At 38.7% G+C, this 12,920-nt stretch overlaps 1 protein-coding gene across 7 annotated transcripts in view; it reads right to left on the bottom strand.

The window, feature by feature from the left end:
• The window catches only part of LOC133617401 (diacylglycerol kinase zeta-like), a 301,272-nt gene that overhangs the window by 94,582 nt on the left and 193,770 nt on the right, over positions 1–12,920 (bottom strand). For all 7 annotated transcript variants that reach the window (XM_061977350.2, XM_061977363.2, XM_061977357.2 and 4 more), the window contains one exon: positions 6,564–6,643. In XM_061977350.2, coding sequence (XP_061833334.1) covers positions 6,564–6,643 — 80 coding nt within the window. The remainder of the gene's footprint in view (positions 1–6,563; positions 6,644–12,920) is intronic.

Raw genomic sequence — 12,920 nt, forward strand, 5'->3', positions numbered from 1 at the left:
ACAGCAAAGCATAAAAACAGCAAACATTAACAAGCATGACTGTGAACATCGACCAAACAGCATTGATTGAAGATGTTAGTATAACTGAAAATACAATTCTCTCAGTAATCGTGGAGATACTTGGAGACGCTGTCACTCAGCGGGCATTTTGTTGAAAAAAGTTCCCTGACTGTCATATGTTCATACATTCAATAACAAATACAGTATGAATAAATATGAAACCAAATGTTTCTGTATGTTTGTGTTTTTACAAATATTCTTGCCAATAAATTATATGTCATAAAGTTAAAAGTTAAAGTTAAAGTACCAATGATTGTCACACACACACTAGGTGTGGCGAGATTATTCTCTGCATTTGACCCATCACCCTTGATCACCCCCTGGGAGGTGAGGGGAGCAGTGGGCAGCAGCGGTGGCCGCGCCCGGGAATCATTTTGGTGATTTAACCCCCAATTCCAACCCTTGATGCTGAGTGCCAAGCAGGGAGGTAATGGGTCCCATTTTTATAGTCTTTGGTATGACTCATTGGTATGACAATCATTGGTACTTTAACTTTAACCAACAACCTACCGATCTCAGGGCAGACACTCTAAACACGTTTTTACATAGTTGTCTTGTCAAATTATGTCCCATTTGTAAAGAACATTTACTGTATTTGTAGGATGAACAGCAGGCAGCACTGTGAAAGAGGGGTTAGTGCTCCTGCTGCACAATAAGAAGGTCCTGGGTTCGATTCCCGGGCTCGGGGTCTTTCTATGTGGAGTTTGCATGTTCTCCCCGTGACTGCGGGGGTTCTCTCCAGGTACTGTGGCTTCCTCCCACCTCCACCTGGGGATGGGCTAATTGGCAACACTAAAATTGGTCCTAATGTGTGTGTGTGTATGTTGTATGTTGTCTGTTTATCTGCGTTGGCCCAGCGATGAGGTGGCGATTTGTCCAGGGTGTACCCGGTCTACCGCCCGAGTGCAGCTGGGATAGGTTCCAGCCCCCTGTGACCCCGAGAGGGACATGCGGTAGAAAAATGGATGGGTGGTAGGATGAACAGCACAACTAAGTTTAGTGTGTTACACAGGTAAGATGTGCAAACATTGACAGCCAATGTCACAGTTTATTCTACTGCCTTTGGCTCGTTTTAAGGTAGCCTTACATCCAGATGCATCACTGTGGTGTGAGGCGGCATCGCTATCACTGACAAAAAAAGGCTTGTCATCACTGAAGGCAATCCCATGTCTCCACACTTTGGGACTGAACGTGATCCTCCAAGACAACAACAATAAAGACTACCTCCAGAATTTGGGAATGAAAAAAGACTTGATTGGCCTACCAAAATTTCTGACTTGAACTCAACTGAACACTAATGAGATCAGCTTGGACAAGCTTTTCCCTGGGAGAGTAATTAATAGAACAGTGTTTCTTGGTGCTATTCCCTTAAAGCAGGGATATTTAACTTAATAGTTTTGAGGCCACAATTCCAGAACGCTAAGGACCGGGGGGCCGAACTTCTCCCTTCAATATTAGTCTTATTTTGTACATTCTGGAGAACCAGCGTCCTCTACAGTAGACATTTGGTTTTGGTCTATTTATTTTGTCAGAGTTACAGGAGCGCTCTGCTGTTTTGAAGTACTTTCTGCAGAAAAGCTAGTCAATCTACTTGTATATGCAAAAAATGTGATTCTCTCACAAGTTTTTTGAACTGAACTCTAGTTCCATCCATCCATCCATTTTCTACCGCTTATTCCCTTTGGGGTCGCGGGGGGCGCTGGAGCCTATCTCAGCTACAATCGGGCGGAAGGCGGGGTACACCCTGGACAAGTCGCCACCTCATCGCAGGGCCAACACAGATAGACAGACAACATTCACACTCACATTCCCACACTAGGGCCAATTTAGTGTTGCCAATCAACCTATCCCCAGGTGCATGTTTTTGGAGGTGGGAGGAAGCCGGAGTACCCGGAGGGAACCCACGCAGTCACGGGGAGAACATGCAAACTCCACACAGAAAGATCCCGAGCCCGGGATTGAACCCAAGACTACTCAGGACCTTCGTATTGTGAGGCAGATGCACTAACCCCTCTACCACCGTGCTGCCCTGAACTATAGTGAATAGCCTAAATGATGAAAAAGAGAGGGACTTAAATAGAAACACTACTCGTATAATATAATGACACCCTAGTTACATAAATCACATGGGGAAAAAATATGTAACTTCCAAAAAAGAGAGGACTTAAAGGGGTGCCTTGAGAAACGTCTCGTTAATGAAAATCACAAGTCTGGACCCCAGTTTGATAGCAGGGTTAAAATGTCAATGCAAGGATCGGTCAATGTGTTTACAGTTGTCTAATTTCCTCTATACAACAGGAGCACGCTATTCTTTTTTAAGGAATTTGCTGCAAAAAGTGTTTGCCTCCCAAGTTTTGAAATTATTTCAGGGGGCGGTATGGTATTATTCCCAGGCTGGATTTGGCCCCCCAGGGGTGGTAGGTGTGGAGTACGTGAGGTAATAGCACAACCGTGTTTTGTCTGTAAAATGTTCCCATTAATTGAAATAACGTGATATCAGGCACAGCTCCAGCAAGTTCCAATTTTGATCAATAGTTGCCCTGAGAATTAGGGATGCAACCATTTTGATGCAACCATCAGTTTTACTATTAACCGTGATTAAAAACGTCACAGTTATTTAATCGCAAAGGCTCCACAACAGTGTTTCAGTCCCCTTAACTCGCGATAAACAAACATTATGCTGGTACGTAATTTTGGGCACAACCTGCATGGAACAAAAACAAAATTACACTAGCGCTTTTGCACAAGCTTTTACACACACATATTGAGAGATACGTTACAAAAATACAGCAAAAATGCTTCAAGCATTAGCTTAAAAATGGCAACAGGAAAAAGTAGTAAACTTTCCCAACAAAAAAAGTGTCGAAACACTTCGGGTACTTAAAAAAACCACCGAGCTTTACAGGCCAAAGGTAAGACATAATAACTGAGTTAAATTACGTTAGTTGCAAGTTACTTAATAAATAATTAATTTGGTAAATGGTTAAATACAGTAGCTTAGCATTGACTCAGTTCAATGTACACAGGTCCGCTGTCAAGGGTTTCATTTAGTGACCATTTAACGTTTGACATTGCTTTTTCCTGTCTGTGTTGAATCTATTATAGGCATTGCAAGTTAATATTGCAAATGTAGAACAATAATCAGGAGCTTAGGATAACAGCGTATACCATGGTGGGATCTAACTATGTGGATTCTAGTTATTAACATGGCATAAAATAGATTATTAAAAATGAATACATAGGCATAGTTGACAGTTGTGGCAATAACACTTGAGTTTATTTCCCACAAGGAGCAACATTTTCTCATTGGGGAACAATAAGTTAATTTTAGTATTAAAGGGGCTCTATTATGCAAAACCAACTTTTCTTACCTATTGGTACCTGCTGTTGTGTATTTGGGATCTGCATAAGTCCCAAAAATGTGAAATCATTTTTGGGACTTATGCAGTCCCAAAAATGATATATTTATAAAAATAATCTTGCCGTCCTTCCGACTTCCGCCAAACTAGCTGTTTGCAATCTGCACAATTGGTGACGTCACAAATTGGGAAAACAGTCAGCGGATGATTCATATATGATATAAATATACCCGAGTGCCTTGTGTGCGTCAGCCATGCTAGTTGTGGAGCAGACTGGGTCATACATGGACATGTATCCTTTGCTGATGCCATTTGTAATATTAAGTAGCGTATAGTTTTCACTTATATCTTTCAGTTGACTTGCTATGCAAGCACTAAAAACTACAACAAAGTGGTAGGGGAGAAGACGTAGTGAAAATGGAGGCAGCAAATGAGACCACCCACAAAACGGCAAATCCAGATTAGGTGATCAGAAAGCGGCTCGAAAATGTTCTGTGAAACACAATCTATGCTAAATGTTGACCAAAAATAACTACTGTTATGTAGACCTCAATAGGGCTGGGCGATATGGCTGAAAACTATATCATGATATACATTTTTTATATTGATCGATATCGAAAATCATTGATACTTTTTATGATGTATTTAAGCCTGCCAATAATTACAGTAAAAACAATTTCCAACTTACCAAGGGTGCTATTTATCAGTGGAGAGGGTGTCTGGTAGCTAGGTAGGATGAGCGCGCTATGGTGATAAAAAACTTAAAGTAAAATTGAAGATAGTTGCAGATTTGAGACACGAGGTGGCAGTAGTGTATAAACTATTGAACACTACACAGAGTAGTTTGGGAAGCTACTGATTAAACTGACAGATTGGAAGTGTTAGAATTTTGCCGCACCGTCTGCATTAAAACCAAAAAAACTAAAGACAAGTTTCTGTTATTGAGTTGATAAATCAAGATTTTACAGTGAATCTACAGCGAGACAGGAAGACGGCACAACCAAATTTGATAGTTGATACTGTTACATGATTGGCTGTTAGCGTGTCCCTCCCATTGCTCAGTGACACGTCCTGTTTCCTGTGTATATCAGCCATATTTATCAATAATAATACGTTTTTTTTGTTTGTTTTTTAAATGTTATAATTTGATAACTTATTAATGACATTAATGAGTAACATCCAAATCTAAGTAATATGTGATTTTATCAATTTGTTGTTGTGAAATTATTCAATGCATAACCATTTTTGATAATTGTGGAACTGTGTTTATTAATCAGACTAAAATCGTACAGTCAAACTCTATAACCATTGCATCCCTATTGGGAATACAATGACCTGGATGAACGAGAGTATTCACTGCCCTACAAATAAACACTTTAATTTGTTCATTTAGATAGTAACTGCAAGCAAATGTGGTTGTCTCTTTTAGAATCATAAATTTGGACTGAAAAAAAGGTTGTTGTTCAGGTCAAATTGTTTTTAAATGTGTGCATGTTTTGTGTTGTGCAATGCAACCCCGAGAGTGCAGAACCTTTTCAGATGTTGTGCGTGGGTGTAGTTTGCACTGGCGTTTGATGTGTGCACCAGTAAAATATCAAGCCAGACATTAGAAAAGCAGAAAACTTGCTAGCTGGCCATCAGAACTTGTTTCATATGTAACCTTTTTACTTTGGAACCTTTAGATTGAGACATTTGAGAAGTTTTAGTTATTTATGCAAAGGTGTATAACCTTCGAATAAAGCTAACCTGAACACACAAGAAGTGGCAGACTTTCCTTCTCTATTATATTTGACACCTGTCTTAATTGTTGCGATACTAGAATCTCTAAAAGTCACATTTCAAAGCATTAAATGTCATACACTGGAAATTAAATGCAGCTTAATTAGAAGTGTTGTTAGTACAATATGAAACAATTTCCTCTGACAATTTAAAAAAAGAAAAAGGTGTGGACAGAGTGTCCTTTAATTCCCTTGAGCATTGTACAATTTAGGTGCTGTTTAAATTTGACCTGTTGCTCTTGGTAGAGTATGTTTCAAGCTTGTACTGACTGTTAAAACTAATCAAAAATATATTTCTATCTTTGCAGCCACTGCATCTTAATTCTAAAAATGTTGTTAAGAGAAAAGTATTAGGATTCTCGTTGATCTCTTGACAGTCTCTTGATCTGTACCGAATAGTCAAACAAAGACATGTAGGCACAAGTTCCGGCCAGCATAATTGACACACAATAAAATGTCTTCCATAAACTACCGATATTCAATAAACTCTGATGTACGTAAAAGGACATGTGCGAAAATCAATCAAATTACTTTATATGGAATGTATTGATGAATTTATTGCAAAAAATATTTTTCAAACTACCACACATATTGTAGTTTGAAAAACTAAATAGAAAATAAGAAATAAAAGCTGTTGTTTTTGCATCACATCTCCCCAAAGATTTAGCATTGGATTAAAACCAGAACTCTGCCAATCAGGTTAAATTTATTTCCCTTCTTAATCTTATTATATGTTTGGATGAATCATCCTGATTACTGTACATAATAGGTAGGTATTTATTAGGGTGTATAATGTGGTGCTGGTATGGGTGATGCCTTTGTGGAGGCTGTTCTAGTTTCTATGTAAACCTTTTAACTTCCATCCATTCATCCAACCATTTTCTACCACTTGTCCTTCTCAGGGTTGTGGGGGTGGCTGGAGCCTATATCAGCTGCAACTTACTGCAGAAAATGTTTGCAGAATGCTACAGTATGATATACAGTAATGTACAGCAATAAAACAGAGGTTGTATTCTTCATTTCTTTCTTTGCCATTTCAGCTAAGCATTATCTCTCACCATTTACTCAGAATGGGAAATGCAACTTTGTGCTAATAATTTTTTTTTTTAAAGTTAACAAATTGAGTACAAGTCCAATACACACAAAAACTACAAGAACCTCCGGCATCACACAAACAACCTGCAGTGCGACCCATCTGGAAGGTGGATGGATAGAACAGAAGTCCTTGAGAATGAGATGGTAGTATAGAAATGTAGGAAAAAAGTAGCCCAGTGATGACAAAACCATTTTCTTCAGTGAGTATCTATTTGTCTTTTTTTTTCAGTCACTTAGCGCAACAACATGCCTTACTCCCACTCTGTCTTACCTTTTGTAAACTTTGTATATGTTCTCTGCACATCTCTAAGTTGCTGTCTCCTGGAACCACAATCAGCCCCAGAGGAATAGCTGAGGACACACAGAAGCAAGATAATTATCCAACAGTACTTTGCTATCCTTCTAAGTCTCATACTGCTTGTCTGTCCTCCAGCAGTTTCTATCTAAGTCATGTAGCAAATATTTTGTAAGACATTACACTAACTAAAAACAATACTGTGCAAGATTATAATAATAATAATAATACATTTTATTTGGTATAGCGCTTTTCAGAGTAATCAAAGACGCTTTACAGCAGTGGTCCCCAACCTTTTTGTAGCTGCAGACCGGTCAACGCTTGAAAATGTGTCCCACGGACCGGGGGGAGGGGGGCGGGGGTATTTTTTGTTTGTTTGTTTTTTTGTCATAAAGAAATACAATCATGTGTGCTTACGGACTGTATCCCTGCAGACTGTATTGATCTATATTGATATATAATGTATATATTGTGTTTTTATGTTGATTTAATAAAATAAAAAAATAAATAAAAAATATATATATTTAAAAAAATATATATATATTTTTTTTATTTCTTGTGCGGCCCGGTACCAATCGGTCCGCGGCCCGGTGGTTGGGGACCACTGCTTTACAGTATAAAAAAAAATATATATAAAACAGTTCAAAGTAATAATAATATAAAATACAGGATATATAAAAGCAGTACATTGTAAAATACATTTAAAAAAAATAAAAAATAAAAAGATTACGATCAAATTAAGTTCAGCGATTAATATAATGCATATTGAATTACTGCATTATTGCAAAAATAAGAACAGAAAAACACAACGCTACAACTGCACACATCTTTTATAAATAAATGTTTTTCATTACGTTAATTGTTTGTATCTGAGAAGAATAAATGTATACATTATTATCGTCCATGGTTCATTCATATGGTTTTTCAATTGATATGTATATATTTTTTTTACCATTGATGGATTAACCTGCACATTCTAATGATCACAAATCAAAAATCACAGACACAATGCTGACAATATGGTATGTTTGTGGTATCACTAGTACGCCATCCTGTGGCAGAATTTAGAGATGCACATAAAAGGAGCAACGTAAGCAAATCAGAAGTGTGGCTTTCTATGCATTTAAAGCATTATTCATGTTAGCCACGACCATTATTGTGTTTGTGTGACTTTGATACATGGATGGCATTCAAAAGACAACACTGGCAGATTACCATTACAGATGGCGGAATGTTAATAGGCCTACTTTCCATTTAACAAAACAAGAACAATGTTGTTGTTTTTTGTAGCTGCGTTTAAAGACACACATAGTGACTAGATAGTAATGCTCCTATGATGAATGACATGTATCTCCTTCAATGTGCATTACCAGTGACTGAAAAGCCAATGACCAAGTCAGACCATTCAGGATGACGGCACTTAAAATGAAAGCACACATGCCAACTCAAAAGTGTGACAAGTTTAGAAGAAAAATGTCTGGTTACACTAAGAATAAAACGTGTGTGTGGTACTGAGACAGAAACAAGTATACATTTATAAAATGCCTGAAATTGTATCAACAGTAGAGCCGAGAAGTTCAGGTTATCTCAGGGGACGATATACAATAATGTGGCTCATGATTTTGGACGATAACATCTCAATATGGCAATGTAGCAATCGGGTTGAAACAAACGTTTCATAGTTAATATTTTCAAAAATATTTCGAAAGCACAACTGTAAACAGGATCTTTAAGTCCTTATCCACTTACGTAATGTCCCATCAACACCATACAAGCCAAAGTGAGTCCACACTTTCAATTTTAACAATGCTGGTGCATCTTTAATTATAACTTAATCCTTTGAATCCGCTACAGTAGGACATTCATTTATTTTTCTTCTGTAACTCAAGTGGAAAGCAAAATCATTTGCCTTACTGTTGTTTGAAGGCATCACAAAACTTGAAGTTGCTTTTGTTATCAAAATTGGCTGATGTAGTAGCCCACATCTTAGCACAGGCACAATATGCGGCGAAGCATATTGATAGTCCTAACATGAGGTTAAGCATCAATAGTTCAATATATTGTTAAACTCCTAATTATAATGCCTAATGTTGGTGTTGTAGCAAAAACTGGTAATATCTGTAACTGGGTTATTGCTGCAGCTGTCCAATAATATCTGCCGATTGACAGCCGATATTGGCATAAGATATTGTTTTTGTCGATAGTGATATTAGATAATGTATAATATGGATTTCAGTGTCCAAGCAAAGACCTCATCAAACTGTGTCGTGCTCAACAAAGCAACAGGCTTGCTAGCTCATCCTCAGTATTGTATGCCCCTGGTGTGGAATTATTTTTAGGTTTGGCCTTTGGATTGTGAAGATACAATCTATGAGTGTAAAGCGGTGGTTATCCGAGAGTGGAGTAAATTGTCTTCCTTAAATACTTCTAATCTAATGACACCTAGAATCGCTCTAAATCACACAAAGCATTTATGCAAGAAAAATAATGAGAAGCGACTGGTAATAATTGTTCAGAGGTTTATACTTTATACTTTACGTTTTCTTATGTGTCCCACATAGAAAACTGCAGCTTTCCAAACTGTTTGTCAGCAGCAGTGTTGGGACTAACGCGTTACAAAGTAACGCGTTACTGTAACGCCGTTAGTTTCGGCGGTAACTACTAATCTAACGCGTTATTTTTTTTTATTCAGTAATTTAGTTACCGTTACTACATGATGCGTTACTGCGTTATTTTACGTTACTTTTGATGTAGTATCGGCTAGAAACAGAAGCGCTGCGGTGTCGTTCTTCTGAATCTTCCTCTGTCACAAGCCGGAGAGAAGAAAAGAGGCGCGGTCTATGTGTGTGTGTGTGTGGGGTGGGGGGGGGGGGTTTGATCCGCGGTTTGATATATGAAACAAACAAAAAAAGTTGTTGGCACGTTCAGTCCACACACAGCGTGGTCATGGCGAGCGCTATAACGGAGGAGCTTGAACGCCCAGCGCCATTGAATCGGTGTGTTTATAAGTGCAGATTCGGTTGTGCAAAACGAGGGTTTTAAACACATGCTGAACGTGCTTGAACCACGTTACGACATCCCGTCGCGCACCCACTTCAGCAATAAGATTGTGCCAGATCTTTATGAGCACGAGAAGAAAAAAGTTGTGGATGAACTATCCCGAGCATCATCTGTTGCGCTCATGACAGACGGCTGGACGTCCAGCGGAACTATAAGCGCTCACTTCATCACAGCAGACTGGGAGATGAGAAGACACGCCCCCTCTACGAGTCACCTTGTGCAGGTACTGACACAAGCAGTGGAGGAATGGAAGATAAAGATATCCCAGTCACACGTGATAATGCCAAAAATCAAATAATTACAGAGAATGAGGCAGGACTGGGACCACAGATAGGTGCTTTGCACATGTAGTGAATTTGGCATCACAGAAGGGAATCTCAGTCAATAGGATGGAGCGCCTCTTTGGGAGGATCAGGAAGGTTTCTTACTTCCACCCAAGCACAACAGCTGCTCATGTGCTTAAGACAAAGCAAGAAATGCTAAAGTTGCCTGCTCATACATGATGTCCCAACGAGGTGGAACTCCACTTATGATATGTTGGAGCAGCAGGCACCTATATACTCTGCATTGACCCACAACACCCTGAAGACAAATGTCACCCTGTCTGATGATGATGTGAGAGTGGCAGATGAGGTCCTCTAGGTGCTTAAACCCCTCAAAAGTGTTACATCTCTACTGAGCACTGAAACTTCACCATCTGTGTCAATGATCCTGCCACTGAAAACAAGGATTCTACAATCCATGGCTCCAAGTGTGGAAGACAGCAGCATCACTCCAGATGTCAGGCTTTATTTCACTACCTATGTTTCAAGGAAGATGATGTTTCTTCTTATGTTGCACTTAAACTTGTTTTTTATTAATGGTCATTGGTCCAAGTTTAAAGAAAGGAGGAATGCCTTTTTATGTTGCACTGTTTTTCATTAATTATGTTAAAAGGAAAATAAAAATGCATGTCAAGTTGATCAACAGATTGTATTATTCTCCAGTGCAATAACAGTACTGAAATGAAGGCAAAAAGGGCATTAATGGGAGCTTTAAAAAAAAAAGAAGAAAAAAAGAAGTAACTAAATAGTTACTTTTCACAGTAACGCATTACTTTTTGGTGTAAGTAACTGAGTTACTTTTGAAATAAAGTAACTAGTAACTGTAACTAGTTACTGGTTTTCAGTAACTAACCCAACACTGGTCAGCAGTAATCAATTATATTCTTATTTGTGAATTAATTCAAAAGTCTAAACCATCTTATGCGTTGATAATAGAACATGTAATTTTACCATTGGTCATGGGTTTTGTTTAACGTATTTTTCGGACTATAAGTCGCAGTTTTTTTCATAGTTTGGCCGGGGGTGCGACTTATACTCAGGAGCGACTTATGTGTAAAATTATTAACACATTACCGTAAAATATCGAATAATATTATTTAGCTCATTCACGTAAGAGACTAGACGTATAAGATTTAATCGGATTTAGCGATTAGAAGTGACAGATTGTTTGGTAAACGTATAGCATGTTCTATATGTTGTACAAACCCCGTTTCCATATGAGTTGGGAAATTGTGTTAGATGTAAATATAAACGGAATACACTGATTTACAAATCCTTTTCAACCCATATTCAATTGAATGCACTACAAAGACAAGATACTTGATATTCAAACTCATAAACATTTTTTTTTTTTTTGCAAATAATAATTAACTTAGAATTTCATGGCTGCAACACGTACCAAAGTAGTTGGGAAAGGACATGTTCACCAATATGTTACATGGCCTTTCCTTTTAACAACACTCAGCAAACGTTTGGGAACTGAGGAGACACATTTTTTAAGCTTCTAAGGTGGAATTATTTCCCATTCTTGCTTGATGTACAGCTTAAGTTGAGTCCGGGGGTCTCTGTTGTGGTATTTTAGGCTTCATAATGCGCCAAACATTTTCAATAGGAGACAGGTCTGGACTACAGGAAGGCCGGTCTAGTACCCGCACTCTTTTACTATGAAGCCACGTTGATGTAACACGTGGCTTGGCATTGTCTTGCTGAAATAAGCAGGGGCGTCTATAGTAACGTTGCTTGGAATGCAACATAATTTGCTCCAAAACCTGTATGTGCCTTTCAGCATTAATGGCGCTTTCACAGATGTGTAAGTTACCCATGTCTTGGGCACTAATACACCCCCATACCATCACAGATGCTGGCTTTTCAACTTTGCACCTATAACAATCCGGATGGTTCTTTTTCTCTATGTTCCGGAGGACACGACGTCCACAGTTTCCAAAAACAATTTGAAATGTGGACTCGTCAGACCACAGACCACTTTTCCACTTTGTATCAGTCCATCTTAGATGAGCTCAGGCCCAGCGAAGCCAACTGCGTTTCTGGGTGTTGTTGATAAACGGTTTCCGCCTTGCATAGGAGAGTTTTAACTTGCACTTACAGATGTAGCGACCAACTATAGTTACTGACAGTGGGTTTCTGAAGTGTTCCTGAGCCCATGTGGTGATATCCTTTACACACTGATGTCGCTTGTTGATGCAGTACAGCCTGAGGGATCGAAGGTCACGGGCTTAGCTGCTTACGTGCAGTGATTTCTCCAGATTCTCTGAACCCTTTGATGGTATTACGGACCATAGATGGTGAAATCCCTAAATTCCTTGCAATAGCTGGTTGAGAAAGGTTTTTCTTAAACTGTTCAACAATTTGCTCACGCATTTGTTGACAAAGTGGTGACCCTCGACTGAGCATTTCATGGAATCTACTTTTATACCCAATCATGGCACCCACCTGTTCCCAATTTGCCTGTTCACCTGTGGGATGTTCCAAATAAGTGTTTGATGAGCATTCCTCAACTTACTTTATTGCTACCTTTCCCAACTTCTTTGTCACGTGTTGCTGGCATCAAATTCTAAAGTTAATGATTATTTGCAAAAAAATAAATGTTTATCAGTTTGAACATCAAATATGTTGTCTTTGTAGCATATTCAACTGAATATGGGTTGAAAATGATTTGCAAATCATTGTATTCCGTTTATATTTACCCGTATTTTCCGCACCATAAGCCGCCCTGGGTTGTAAGCCGCGCCTTCAATGAACGGCATATTTCAAAACTTTGTCCACCTATAAGCCGCCCCGTGTTATAAGCCGCATCTAACTGCGCTAAAGGAATGTCAAAAAAACAGTCAGATAGGTCAGTCAAACTTTAATAATATATTAAAAACCAGCGTGATGTGGGCGCGCATGGAGTCGTATATCAACATGGACGGATCTGCGTGAAAAAAGCCAC

This window comes from Nerophis lumbriciformis, linkage group LG01 (genome assembly GCF_033978685.3).
Source record: "Nerophis lumbriciformis linkage group LG01, RoL_Nlum_v2.1, whole genome shotgun sequence".
Taxonomy (NCBI): Eukaryota; Metazoa; Chordata; class Actinopteri; order Syngnathiformes; family Syngnathidae; genus Nerophis; species Nerophis lumbriciformis.